Genomic DNA, 15,503 nt, shown 5'->3' on the forward strand with positions numbered 1-15,503 from the left:
AAATGGATCACAGTAACGCTTACGTCGATGTTGAACCGGGGTTTGAAACCCGACCCTTAAATATATATAATGTGATGTCTCTACCAACTGAGATATATATAATGCGATGTTACTACCAACTGAGTTAAGTTCACGGAGATAGAAAAAATAATAATTAATGTTCACTATTTAAGTGTGAGCATTTAAAAAAAAAAAGTGCGAGCAAAGTGAAGTAGTACTCCTCCGTCCCAAAATAAAAATAAAAATTAGTCAATAAAAATGAATGTATTTGATCCAAATCTTTAATTAAATACATCAAAATTTTTTGACTCAATTTTATTTATATTTTGAGACGAGTACGATTTAAGGCGCAAGCGGGATATTTTGGTCATTTTGCACGCACACAAAAACATATGATATGGGCGGTGTGTGACAATGATATGATGACATCCTTTTTTTTCTTGTTTGTCAAAATAAAAAAATCTATTTTTTCACGGCATGCCCGAAGTGTTTTCCTCGTTTTTTTCATAGTAGAATAAAATTTCAATCTTTTTAAGTAATTTTTATTTTGCGGAGCTACCTTTTATTCTTACTAACTACTCCTAATATTTTAATTCTATAATCTAATCGATGAACATGGTTCATTGGTGTGAATAACTTTCGGCATTAAATTTTACTTCTTTTAGAATTTTGCGTTGAAATTAGCTTTGTGTTTCAATTTTCTTTCTCCCTTTTGAATGGAACGTCGCGTTGGGAACAAGTTTCGTGTTGGTCGTAAGATCGGTAGTGGTTCCTTTGGAGAGATCTATTTAGGTTGTTTTGTTTTTCTTCTCGCTTATGATTTTGTTCAATTTTTCATTTAATTTTTGTAATTTTACTATGTTTTTCTCTTTTTATTGATCATAAGGTTGTTTTTTTTTTTTTTTAATTGCAGGTACTAACATTCAAACTAATGAAGATGTTGCAATTAAGTTTGTAAGTAATGTTGATTATTTGTTTTATCAAATTTGATTTTTTATTTTATGTAATTGTGTTTTTTTTTTTTTTTTTTCTGAACTTGAATTCTGAATAATAGGATATAATTTGTCAGATTTTTGTATTGGCATTTAGCTGTTTATTTTTCAGCTATGAATGTGAGAAACTACCCTTAGGGGTTGGCCTGATGGTGTTGGGTTGGGACCTCAGAGTGTGCTTCTCTTGATGGTCTCAAGTTCAAATCCTCTCGGTGCCAATTCTTGTGGCCCTAGTTCATATAGGGCATTGATCTGACTTCAATTGGGCCCCTTCTAGTGGATGGTGGGATTGGTCCCAGGATTAGTCGATCCATGGGCCGAATACCTAGTTTCCATACAGATAAATGAATGATGAGAAATAGGGTATAGGAAATGTGGTTAAATCAATGTTGTTGAACAGTGGCGCAATCACACTATTGCATAGTTGAATTTGAAGAGAGCACTATTGTTCTGCGATACACTAGTTAGTAGAAAATATTGTGAAATAGTGGCGCTATATCACTGTTTTGTAGCTATAGCAGAATTTCAACAAACTGCTATTTTCTGTGATCCACAATTGAGAATACTTTTATTTTTTGAAATTCAAACACTTTCATTAACTTGCTGGAACACAGCTATTGAAATTACAAACAGCAGCATGCACAGCTGCAGAAAGAGAATAAACTGATACAAGATGGGCTACCCCTAACCAAGTCCTACTACCCATAACCTTAGCCAAAGAGGCCAAATTATAGGCATCACAGTTTTGTGTTCTACTAACAAACATTACAGAAGCATTTGCCAAGCCAGCCATCAAGTTTCTACAATAATGAGCAATTTAATTAATAGTGGCAAAATTTGATCTTTTGTTGATGCAATTGACCACATTTGCCGCGTCTGAATAAATGGAAACAGAGTTTATACCTTGATCAGTGGCTACTTGAAGAGCCCAACGCACCCCTAATGCTTCCACCAACAGAGGTTCAGCAGTGATGTCCTCCCTTTTGCAACCACTAAAAACCATTTCACCATTTAAATTACGTAGAAATTGACCCCAAACAGTATGGCCCGAGTTGCAGCACCCCGCATCAACAAACATAGAATTCATAGATGTACTCCGAGAGGGATCAGATATGACTTGTGAAACTAGAGCTCTTCTATTTCTTGTGATTTGGGTTAAATGTGAAGTGAATTTTTTACATGGGAAGTGAGATTTGGATTTGGAGGAAAAAATGTACAAATTTTAGCTTCAAGTTATAATCAAATTTTGCGTCAAAAAAAAAAAGTTATAATCAATTTTAGAGGCACAATCAATTATACTATAGAACATCGAAACATGTTAAAAGCCAATTTTATGTCTCCAAAACATTGTGCGTTTCTATTGTTGTTGTCTTTGACCGTCTCTTCGCTGAGCTTGTTGCTCTTTCTTATCTTTTAGGGAATGTGACAGGGTTATATATTTTCTGACCAATATTTTCAAGCATTAAAAAAAAGGGATGTTTATGTTAAAAAAAAACCCTTTTATTGTGAGTGACGATTTTATGGTTATGCAGTAGCAGTAGGTTTGAAATGATTAATGATGCGTTTGTCTGCTATTGTTCAAAAACATAACTAGCACTTTGTGGTATTGTTCTTATATGTGAAATGAATCGTCTGTAAAATTAAATACTTATTTCTCCGCAAAATTATTAAAATAGAGTAACATTCCTGATATTGTCTCTATCTTTACTTGGACTTTGCTGGTAATTTTAGGCATTGTTTTTCTTTAACTAATTACTACGTTCTTGATGTCTCGTAGTGCTCTGGATCTGACTTTGTTGTTACTTGTTTCCTGTGTTCTTTGTTGCTCTCTGCTCTTTCTAATTAGGAAAATGTCAAGACAAAGAATCCTCAGTTGCTGTATGAGTCCAAGTTGTACAGAATACTGCAGGGAGAGCGTAATTGCTGTTCTCATAATATCAAATTTGTTATTTACAATTTCACTTTTTGCACCGAATCCTGATTTTGAGTAATTGATCTTATTTACAATGTATAAGTGATTCTAACTCAATTTTGGTCTTGGCAGCTGGGATTCCATCTATTAAATGGTTTGGAGTGGAAGGAGATTACAATGTTCTAGTAATGGATCTTCTTGGACCTAGTCTCGAAGATATGTTTAACTTCTGTAATAGAAAGCTCTCGCTAAAAACAGTTCTCATGCTTGCTGAGCAAATGGTAGGTCCTATTTATACAATTTATTGCCTTACTAATGAAATACTAATAGGAAGTTAGTAACTACGACTAACAATTACTATTGTTTATCACTGAGGTTGTCACTTTTTTTGTCGGTAAAATGATGCATCAATTAGTATTTTTTTTATTCCTTAAAAAACTTTTGTTCTTCTGTTTTATTTCCTTTTTCAGATCAAACGTGTTGAGTTTGTTCATTCTAAATCGTTTCTCCATCGGGATATCAAACCAGATAATTTCCTCATGGGCGTGGGAAAACGGGAAAACCAGGTGACTAATTTGTTTACATGTGGCCTTCTAATATATTGTATTTTCATGTTCATATATTTGGTATTTATTGCATATTGGTCTATATGTAGGTTTACTGTATTGATTTTGGTTTAGCGAAGAAATATAGAGATAGTTCAACCCATCAACACATTCCTTACAGGTACGAATACGATGATTTAGTTGGTTTGCGAATGCCTTAGTAAACTAGGCTATTTGTAAATGTTAGACCTTGATGGTATAGTGGAAATGTGGAATTGATATGACTCGATTCGAACTAATTTCCTCAAATATAATTGTAACATTTCAAGTTATCGAAATATTTTTATTTTCATCTTCATATTGGAAAAATCTATGCAGTGCATATGCATGAGGGAGGGTTTACATTTTTGTATCGTAAGTTGATAAACCCATCATGCTTTTCTTATCTATTATTGTTAGTATGATGATGCTCTGAGTGTCGGTCTATTCATTACACGATACTTTAGAAGGTATAGAAGACTGGCAGTTGTAAAAATGACTAGGGATTCGATGGAAGCTTTAAAACCTGGTCCAGTTCCAACGTTGCTCGAGTTCAAACTAGTTTCTTTAAACAACCACCAAAGCCTTTTCCAACTACAAAACTATTTTCTTTAATCTTTACAAATTTGAATTTGTTTCGACAACTTAGTTTTTTAAATTGGTTTTGGTTATTTTAATATAAAAATCAAATGATTTTTTGTAAGTTTTGGTGATTTCTTTCTGAAATGTAAAATGAAATTTATGGAAAGAGGGTGGAGTTAGACGCAAAATCTAAATTGTATAAAAACTCCTCTCCCTCAATTTAAATTTGTGTGATTCCGAAGATAATCATATAAAATGATGGAGAAGTAGTAGGAGACTTAAATCTTGTATTCAAGTTGGATGGATTAAGTGGAGTGATGCTTTAGGAGTTATTTGGAATGCAGAAATGCCTTTTGATCTAAAAAGAAAACTATATTGAAAAGGACTAATGAGGCTTTGAGGTATTGAATGTTGGATGATAAACAGAAAAAAGAGAAAAAGATAGGAGTTTTGAAGATGAGAATGTTGTGTTAGCTGAATGGTCATGGAAGAAAAGATAAGATATTGAATGAATGAATGATTTGTAGAGTTATAACAACATCTATTGCCTATTAGGTACAGTTGTTGTTTAGGTTGGTGATATATAAAAATCTAAGATGGTATCAAAGACTCTTTCACGATTCGCTGGGCTGTCTGCTATCAAGTTTTTGATCGGGCCATCCACCATTTATATCCGTGCCCCAAGACCAAAGAGGGCGCGAGGGGGTGTGTTAATAAGTGAGGGCAATCCTCACCTTACAAGCCGGTTTTGTAAGGATGAGTTAGACCCACTATAAAAATCTAAGAGTGATATAAGAATTAGATCAAAATTAACTATGTTAAGAATGCTTATGTCATTTCTATTTAATCAGAACTTTGTTTTTGACAATAAGTTGTGATTCTTGTCAGTGATATTTCATCCATATTTAGACCCCGATTTTAGATAGCCTAGTTTGACTGCTGTTGTTTTTAATTGGTTTTGGTTATTTTAATATGTAAAATGAAATTCATGGAAAGAGGGTGGAGTTAAACACAGAATCTAAATTGTATAAAAACTCCTCCTTCAATTTATATTTGTGTCATTCCGAAGATAATCATACAAAATGATGGAGAAGTAATAGGAGACCTAAATCTTGTATTCAAGTTGAGTGGATTAAGAATTAGATCAAAATTAATTATGTTAAGAATGCTCATGTCATTTCTATTTCATCAAAACTTCATTTTTAACAATAAGTTGTGATGACTTGTAATGTATTTCATTTTGAATTAATAGGGAAAATAAGAATTTGACTGGAACTGCAAGATATGCTAGCATGAATACCCACCTTGGCATTGGTATATATGATTTCTTGATGCTTATGTAACATTGCTTAATGTGCAGCAAAGTGGTATTATCTAACATATATATGTTGCTTGGTACTATTTTTATGATCAATCCACAGAGCAAAGTCGAAGAGATGATTTAGAGTCCGTTGGTTATGTCTTGATGTACTTCCTGAGAGGAAGGTGATTATTGCTTTCTACCTTGCATTCTTTTTCTCTTAGTGCTGTGTTGAAAACCGTCGGCTTGATTTCCATTTTATATGCAGTCTCCCTTGGCAAGGACTTCAAGCACGAACCAAGAGAGAAAAGTACGAGAAAATCCGTGATAAGAAGGTTTCTACCTCGATTGAGGTGGGTGGGTTTGTTATAATTGGCCCTTGAATACATATTATGCACTATATCTTAAATTTTGCATTGATGCCTTGTTTATTCCAGGCCTTGTGTCGAGGCTATCCAACAGAATTTGCATCATACTTCCATTATTGCCGGTCATTGAGGTTTGATGATAGGCCAGATTATGCTTACCTCAAAAGAATATTTCGCGACCTGTTTATTCGTGAAGGTTTGAAACTATTCTCATAGAAAATAACACCCCACCCCTTTGGTCTCAAATCTCAATCTTCAAGTTTATTTCATATATGCTTTAGATGATATGCTCTTCAATCTATTGCAGCAAATTTGCTCATTATTATATTGGCATTTGAACAGGATTTCAGTCTGATTACGTCTTTGATTGGACTATCTTGAAGTATGAGGAATCACAGCGAGTCACTCCTCCGGCACGTCCTATGGTGAGTGGTTTTCTTTTTTCTCTTTTTCTCCTTTAGGATCTTTGTCATTTTAGCAACGGATAGAAATCTTATTCTTCTATTTTAGGGGCCTGGTGCTGGAACTAGTTCTGGAATGCCTCTTGCTATGGCTAATGCTAATAGACACACAGGTAATTTCTTTGTTGTATGGGTGTTTCCTTTTGAAATTGAATTTCGTTTGGTCAGTAATACGTGTGTGGATGCTTAGGGTGCGTTTGATTCGCAAAACAGTACTGAACAAAACCATAAAAGATAGGACATAATAGTAAAGGACAAGACAAAACCGTACACCCGAGAGAGATAGAGAAATAGAGAGATAATATTTGTATGTTGGAAAATAAAAGGGTCCCTTGCTACCTGTTTTGTTCCGAGTTTTTTAGCAGATCAAAAACACCCTTAATGTTCATAGTGCTATTAGACCTTATGTCTCTCTATCTCTCTTGCATGCACATACATTTATTTTATTAAATCTATTCTGGAAGAATAACTAAGGATCCATTGACTTTCCACGTTTCATTTCAACTCAACTAATAAACATAAAAAAAAAAAAAAAAAAAACATAGATCCAACATTTTCCTATCAATTTTCTTTTACAATTTTTGAAAATAGATCTAGCATGCATATTTCAAAATTTTGAAAATGTCAAAACATTGTCTTCATTGTTTCTGAACATGCATTATTTTTAGGTTGCTTTTTATCATCTAACTAGCAGTCTATCATCTCCTTGTTTCTCCTTGTTTGATATTTAAAATGAACATAAATTTTAGAAACTGAAAATATTTTCAGAAAGTAAACGGGGACTAATTTTGGCTCCTATTTTTCGCTCTTGCTCTGATATCATCTTTATTTGATTATTTTTCATGACTTGTTATTGTATGGGTTCGTCTTTTGTTTTTTTATTTTCATCTCAACTAATAAACTTAAAGATAATATAGATCCAATATATATTCGCCATTTTCAAATTCTTAAAACAAATCTAGAATTTTTAGAAATTTTAAAATGTTCGTCTTTTCTCTATCACAATTTCTGGTTCTAATTTTTTCCCATTATCTCGCAGGAAGGGAAGAAGGGCGTCCTCCTGGTATGGCTTCAGTAGACAATTCAAGGCGAAGAATGTCGGGACCCATTTTAAATTCTGTAAATAATTCAAAGCAGAAAAATCCAATCTCTAATATGGTGAGATTTTTTTGAAGTCCATAATTTCCTTTTTAAAAATAAGATCCATTGTTTATGATGTAATTTGTTGCGTCAAATCATGCAGTTATCAGCTGCCACCAATGTCTTGGGTGAGTCAAGTGTGTCAAGGCGAGTTGGTGTTAGTAGTAGCCGCAATGCATTTGGTGGCGCTGATTCGGATCTTCGTGCTCGTGCCACTGAATCTAACCGTGGAAAATCAAACATAAATTCAACTGGACAAAGAAGTTCGCAAATTGGATCTTCGGATCCAAACAGAGTAGCACCATCTTCTAAACATGGTTCTTCTCATGTCAAGAATTATGAAAATACAGTCAAGGGCATTGAGGGTCTGAAATTATAAAATATTGATTCTCATTAATAATTTCTTCCCATTTTATCTTGTACATAAAAATTTGGGTTAACCTGCACTGCAACGGTTGCTTGTCGTTGCTAATGAGCAACTGTTGCAGTGCCGGTATGAACGCGGATATTTCGTCTTCTATCTTTGACTCATCTGCTCATAGTGTGATAAAGCTGAGAACCAAAAAGAATATGAATTAAATCATAGATTCTTTATGTAAAGCTTAGGTATAAATTGTCACACTTATTTTTTTGGCGGGAACCCCTAAATTTTGTAACCTTTTTCTTTGAGCAACTATTTATTCACTATATGCTTATAGTGTCATAATGATTACATAATTCAAAGGTATCACGCGTTTCCTTTTCTTTATAAAACTGGAAGTTACTTGGAAAGCTTCTACCTCTATTATTTTTATTTTATTTTATTTTTAGTTTTCGATTATTTTATTTTTTGTTTACAGTTTTAGTTTTCGATTTGTTACATATAAAGAAATGTGTTATGAACAATTTCTAAGCATGAACAATAATATGGAAGAATAGAGATGAAGGAGAGAAGAAAGAATAGACTCTTGTATTGTTCTATTCAAGGTGTGTCTTTTACATTGTGAGATAGTCATATATATAGGAGATTACATGGGCCAATAATATGGGTCTAGACTAATGGACATCCACATCTATATTATTCATAACACTCCCCCTTGGATGTCCATCGATGATATGCCTCATTAAAATCTTACTATTAAAAATCCAGTGGGAAAAATCATAGTGAAGGAAAAAGAGTACAACATCCTTTGTGTGTGAACTGCCTCGTTAAAAACCTTACCAGGAAAACCCAGTGGGACAAAACCACGGTGAAGGGAAAAAGAGTGCAGAACATATTTATATCTCCCCCTCATAAAGACAATTATTATACATGAGATGAAAAATCAAATAATCTTCTGTACTAGCTGCTCCAAAGTTTTACTAAAAGTTGACTCTGTAGAAAAATCTGTCATATCTTCTTTATTATACTCTTCTCTAAATTAGCACCGCGTCTGATATTATCTTCATGTCGAGTTGTTGCAGGAACCATCATTTTGTAATAAAACAACGAATTTCTTGTATGTATTGAATTACAATCCTCAACAAAAACATCTTCTCAACTTGCTTGATGTAGTGCTAAAATCTTCACATGATTGGATGATATTGTTGTTTCTTTAAAGTATAAATAATTGTATGCTTTGCTTTACTTCAATATTTGGGTTGGATGAATAGACAAAAATAAAATACTACGAAATTATAGCAAATATATTAGTGAGCTTAATTGAATTAAAATATGGTACTTCAGGACCAATTCAAATTGTTCATCCTTTTCTTGAGGCATGACACATCAAATGACATTGTAACCATTTTTAGTATACAACAAATTAGATTTGTCAATGTTAAACTGTTTTAACACTTTTGCTATATAATCTTATTTAAATTATAAATTTAAATGAGAATATCTCATAAGCTCTTCATGAGTCTAGATGATATTTTATCATTAATATAAGCCTCAGATATAAAAAATTCATTGTCAAATATAACTAAATCCTTCAGGGATCATCATTATCAAGTGAGCCAGTCAAATACGTTAAAACACATATTTCACATGAATTGAGTATTTCATATGCTACTCAACTTAATTAATTTTTGAATTCACTTCAGGTGAATATGCTTCTTGAAAATCAATGATAGACATTTATCAATATACTTGAATAACAATTCAAACTCTAAATATTTTGTTTTCATTATTTTTCTCTTGAAAACTTATTCATATCGATTTATCTCCATCTGCAGATGAAATGGACTACTGGTCCAAAAACATTTCGCTTTGCAAAACTACTTTAATATTGTATCAATTGCGTCTATCAATAATTTCATTGTCTATAATCTTTAATAGACTTTGATCCATGATCTTCATTGTCTTCTATCACATATAGCGCTTTATTATGTGCAAAAATATTGTCAACGTTGACTTCATCTCGGTTTCATCGTATTCCATTCATGACATAATTTATTGAGATCTCTTTATTTTCATAAATTTTAGGTACCTAATAAGTTCTTCTGGAACTGAAAAATCAATTATGTCAAATGTTCTTTTTGAGATTTTCATATCCTCACTTGGGTCATCTTTCTTTTTTTAACTCCGTATCTTATTTGAGGAATTTATCCTTGAAACCGATTTGCTTACCATGCTTCAAGCGTGGTTAAGAATCATTTGCAATATTAGATTGTCCAATAGAGACATTCATTTTTATTGGAGCATTAGCAGCTGTTGATTGATTTCATAAATTTTGCAAATGAGTTATCTTTTGAACTTCTGGTTCATATTGATTTCTAAGAGGATCAAAATAACAATTATTAATTTATTTCAAAACATTTCAATTGAACTTCTAGTTCATATTTTTAGCTGGTTATTATCTCCCCCTAATATTGGGTAAACTAATTCACCAATTGATAATCAACCCATAAAGTTGTAAAAAAATCCCCAATTATTGGCTCACTTTGGAGATTCATATAAAAATTATTTTCCCAATATTCTTTTACTACCCATTTAAATGCATTATATTGGAGCAATTGAGACGTACCCAACACATCCAAAAATGTTTATATGGGAAAATAGGTTTATAAACTAAAATTCAAATAAATTAGGGGAGAGCTTATGTATATAATGATTTGTTGGCATGATGCTATTCAATATCTCAACATACATGTTTGAGTGTTCCCAACTATAACTTAGAATGGATCTTCAGGTCCATTATTTTTTGTTTGTATGAACATATTTCACAAGATGTTTGGTATAAATTTCAATTAACATATGATATTTATCAAATACTTTCTAGAATAATATATATATAAAATGATCTCTTAAAAATAATCTCACAAACTTCTGGTTGTGAGTTTATAACAAACATACATGTGACCATTTAGTTGATGCATCAATTAAAATTTTAGGAATCTAATCGGTCCACATGATCGGTGTATTGATTTACAAATATCACCTTATATATATTCTAAAAAATAAAAGATGCTCATTTACTTAATTTATCAACTTCCTTCGGGAACTAGTAACACATAAAAATTATTAGATTGAAGAAACTTCAGGCTCTTCAATTCATATAAAATTATTTTATATTTCACATCATATTCGGGATGACCCATCCGATCTTGCCAATTACAAACTTAATATAATTTAAATTGTAAACTTCTGGTTTACTTAAACATGTGCTTAAGTTGCACTAATATCATAAGTACACCACAAACTAGAGACAAAAGTTGATAATATGTCTCGTAATATAGAGATAAAATATCTCCGTCGTTTCTTGTTTCAATATGATATTCATTTATGTGAATATCCTTCGGTAACAAATTTCTTTAAGACTTAAAATATAAAATACATTAGCAAATTGCAACTTTGTTTCTCGATATAACAATGCATTGACTCTTCTGGAGCCTTCAATAATTTTCGTACCACCAAATATAAAATTTAATTTTTCATGAATAGTAGTATTTATGAATATTTTCAAGCTAAACAAATATGTTTCTACAAAAAATATCTTTTCGGTGGAACACAATAAAAAATAGTAATAATTTATTTGTATGAGAATTAAAAGAGTAAAAATAAAGTATAACCAAAATTTTTTTTTATGTGGATTTCAGTAGAATTGGAAATTAAAATATAGTAACAATTAAAAGATTTTAAAATTAAAATCAATCAATTGATTTAAATATGTAACCGGAATAATTAAAATCAGTTTATATTTACAAACTGTAACCGAATTATAATTATAAGTAATTAAGAAAATAATTGTATTCAAAGCTTAAGAAAACATAATCACCATAAAATAAATTCAAAGTTTAATGTATAAAAAGCTAAATGTAACTTTTTTCTTAGGCATATATTTCATAGGGAATAATAATCGTCTACCTCATAGTAAAATATAAAATAGATAGATAGAGATCTTACTAAGTTGTACATCGAGAAATAAAGTCGAATTATCATGTAAAAACTTTCACATTTCAATTGATAATTATTGAAATTGTACCAATCTAAAATATGATTAATCAAATATTTTTGAAATTATTTTCATAAGTTTGCTACTTCAGGAGCATATTCAAGAGACATACATAATTGTTCTTTTAATTTTGGTCCAATTTATACTAAGATCAAATAGATCATATGGACTTTAATCATGTAAAAAAAAATTAGTTCTTCAGGAACTCAACAACAAATCTCTATTCAGAATGGCTAGAGAAAAACACAATTTTACAATCTTTCATAATATTGGTTAAGAAAATCCATATTCTTTGAGCAATCCATCAAAGATGCGCTAATATTAAAGCTTTAGCTTTTCAAGAACTATATCACAAGTGATCTTCATATGATGATCATAATAATCTTCATAATTTCTTCAAGAAAATTTTATTCTTTGAGCAATCATTCAAAGATGCTTCAATATTAAGGTTTTCCCTTTTTCTTCTTTAATTAGTTCTTCGGGAACTAGCTAATATCACATATATTTTCATTAGTTTTGCTAATTTGTCTACTTTTCCTTTTTTTTTCTTTCAATTCTAGCGAGAAGCCGAGCTTTTAAAATTAACACGGCCATGACTATTACCTCAACGATGGCCACAATTTTGTCCATGGTAATCGTGTGTTGTTACATTCACTTCCGGGAATGGAGTAACATCAATGGGTTGGACTTCATTCACTTCTGGGAATGATTTTTCATTCATTTATCATTGATATATACTATCATCAAATAATAAAATTAAGCAAATACTTAGATAAGCATAATAAACATAGTCAAATAAAAAAATTAATTCCAATTATTTTTTATTAATACTAATGTAATGTAACGTACTGAAAATTTATAATGCAAATTAAATAGTAACTTAATAATAATTATAATGTAACCTATGTTATGAATAAGATTAATTAGTAACTTATTGAAAAAATAAAAATAAATTGGCATATAACGTATTGATAACAAAATTGGCATATGATATACATTTTTTATGTTTTGTACAATATAGAAATAAATAAATAAATCCATTGAAAATTGTAAATTGCCAAAATTTTATAAAAATTGGTAAAACTATCCTTTAGGGATGCATATGTATATTGAATTCTTCTGGAATTCTTAAGAAATAATTTGATTTTTCTTTTAAGTTCTTCAGGAACTATATAATATCGTTATAATGTAAGAATAATCCTTTATGCAATCCTCATAAGAATAATCCATAATCTTCGTTATATTATAATATATCTAATTGTACAATCCTTCATAGATGTATCCATAATGAATTCTTCAAGAATTCGTGGAGTATAATTGGTTTTTAAATTGTTCAAGAACTATATAACAGATCAAATCAGTTATTTATCCAATCCTTCAGGGATTGATGTTCATTTTTGTTGGATATTTGAATTGGCTTAATTTTGCTAAAACAAATATACTAACAAGATGTTGGAAAACATGTTACAACATCATATTTGCTGAAGGAAATCTCGCGCATTTATGAGAGCATCTGTTATTTATGGAAATCCACTTAAAGAGCACGCTCAATGGAGATTTGATCTGATCAGGAGTTATAAGGATAAGACAAACTTAATGAAATAGCTGGATGACTTATCCTATCATATAAAGTCCTTTAAACACTTTTGGAAAGTCTTGATATATCCTTAATGAAGATTGAAAAAGTATCAGATCATCCTTTATGATTCTCAAGGAGCGTCTGAGCATTTGTGAAGAAAGAGGAGCGTGCCTAATCATTATATATACGAAGACCAAGCTCAAGAATAGATATCTCATTGAAAAATATTAGTTACACATATTGAGTCTTTGTTGAGTCTTTGTTGAGTGTTTTATTATTTGATTGTAATTCTTGCTTGTGGATTCTATAACACGAGTTAAGAAGTAAGTTTATTAGTTTAAGGTTGCTCCTAAGCTTTGAAGTACGGAGTTTACCGTGTGTGATTCACTTGAAGCTTTTAAGCAAAAGTGAAGTGTTGTCTTGACAAGTTGTCGCCACATCATTCTTAACATTGTATAATCAACACAGGTTGTGTTGTGTGAGTGGAAGTGAGATGGGATCTCATGTCTAGGAGTTCCTAGGCAGAAGTTGCATGAGTAGTGTCGAGGTTATAAGGCGTAAACCAGGGGTTTGCTGGAGGTCTTAGTGTAAGGCGTAAATCCTAGGGTTTGCTGGAGATCTTAGTAACTAGAGCTATTAGTGGATTTCCTTCCTGGATTGGTATCCCCCAGAGTAGGCAGTTGGCTGAACTGGGTTAACAATTACTTGTGTCATTTATTTATTTTTCTGTCAGTTTTTTTTTATATGTTATATAAGATGTGCCAACAATAGAAAACAACATTGTTCACAAAGTAGTTGTTGGGACATCTTAGGCAACATCATTCTAGTGATACCAGAATTTCAATTGGCATCAGAGCAGGCACCCTGTTCTGTTATTTTGGGTGAGCTCCAGGGAGAGTACTTTCTGGTACAATGGATAAAGAAGGAGGGTCAGTGTCTAAACCCCCCTTACTGACAGGTCCTAAGAACTATGATTATTGGAAATCTAAAATGGAGGCTTTCATAAAATCAATTGACAGCAGGACATGGAAGGCTGTGTTACGTGGATGGGAACCACCAATGGTTCTTGACAAAGATGGCAATAAAACTAATGTCAAGAAGCCACATGATGAATGGACTAAAGATGAGGATGATCTGGCACTTGGCAACTCCAAAGCCTTGTATGCAATTTTCAATGGTGTGGATGCTAACATGTTCAGGCTTGTTAAGAGATGTATTACTGCTAAGCATGCCTGGGAAATTCTGAGAAAAGCTCATGAAGGAACATCAAAAGTTAAGCTATCTAAGCTTCAGATGCTCAAAACCAATTTTGAGAATCTCAGAATGAAGGAGGAAGAAACCATTCATGACTTTCAGATGAATGTTCTTGACTTTGCAAATTCGTTTGATGCACTTGGAAAACCTATCTCAGATGAGGAGCTAGTTGGAAAAATACTCAGATCTTTGCCTAAAAGATTTGATATGAAGGTGACAGCCATTGAGGAGGCTCATGATCTCTCAAGCCTAAATTTAGATGAACTCATAGGATCACTTCAGACCTATGAAATTGGTTTGAACAGAAGGAATGAAAAGAAAGATAAGAATCTAGCCTTTGCTTCAAAAAGTGCTGCTGATGATTTACAAATTGAATCTGAAGGTGAAGAAAGCTTAGCTGAGTCTATGGCTATGCTTGGGAGACAGTTCAACAAGTTGATGAAGAAAGTGGATCAAAGGCACAAGCCAAATACTCGATTCAACAACAACAAACAGTCCAGCTTTCAGAAAAAGACAAATGAAGATGAAAGAGGAGTGAAATGCCATGAATGTGAAGGTTTTGGCCATATCAGACCTGAATGTCCAACCTTTCTAAAAAGGCAAAAGAAAAGTCTTGTGGTTTCATGGTCTGATACAGATTCAGAGGAGGAAGAATCTGCCAAATTTGTTAATGCTTTAACAGGAGTTTGTGTATCTGACTCAGAATCATGTGATGAGGAGGTAACTTATGAGGAACTAGCTGCTACTTACAAAGATCTTCACAATAGAAGTATAGAAGTTTGCAAAGCATTGGAGAAACAAAAGAAGATCAATGGCAAACTGCAAGCTGAGAGAAATGACTTACTCATGAACATTAATAATCTCAACATTAAGGTTGAAGATCAGAGTAGTCAAATTCAACAGTTGGAAATGGAGA

The 15,503-nt window shown here is 32.0% G+C and overlaps 1 protein-coding gene across 1 annotated transcript; it reads left to right on the top strand.

Annotated features, from left to right (window-relative positions):
- Nucleotides 1-419: 419 nt before the first annotated feature.
- Nucleotides 420-8,012, top strand: LOC123882904 (casein kinase I-like). The gene is made up of 14 exons (XM_045931555.1): nucleotides 420-792; nucleotides 914-954; nucleotides 2,839-2,908; nucleotides 3,037-3,185; nucleotides 3,375-3,470; nucleotides 3,560-3,630; nucleotides 5,323-5,384; nucleotides 5,492-5,555; nucleotides 5,639-5,723; nucleotides 5,808-5,934; nucleotides 6,081-6,163; nucleotides 6,249-6,312; nucleotides 7,239-7,357; nucleotides 7,443-8,012. The coding sequence occupies exons 1-14, from the start codon at nucleotides 717-719 to the stop codon at nucleotides 7,716-7,718; spliced, it is 1,383 nt and encodes a 460-aa protein (XP_045787511.1). The 5' UTR covers nucleotides 420-716; the 3' UTR covers nucleotides 7,719-8,012.
- Nucleotides 8,013-15,503: the final 7,491 nt, after the last annotated feature.

This window comes from Trifolium pratense, linkage group LG5 (genome assembly GCF_020283565.1).
Source record: "Trifolium pratense cultivar HEN17-A07 linkage group LG5, ARS_RC_1.1, whole genome shotgun sequence".
NCBI classification, from domain to species: domain Eukaryota; kingdom Viridiplantae; phylum Streptophyta; class Magnoliopsida; order Fabales; family Fabaceae; genus Trifolium; species Trifolium pratense.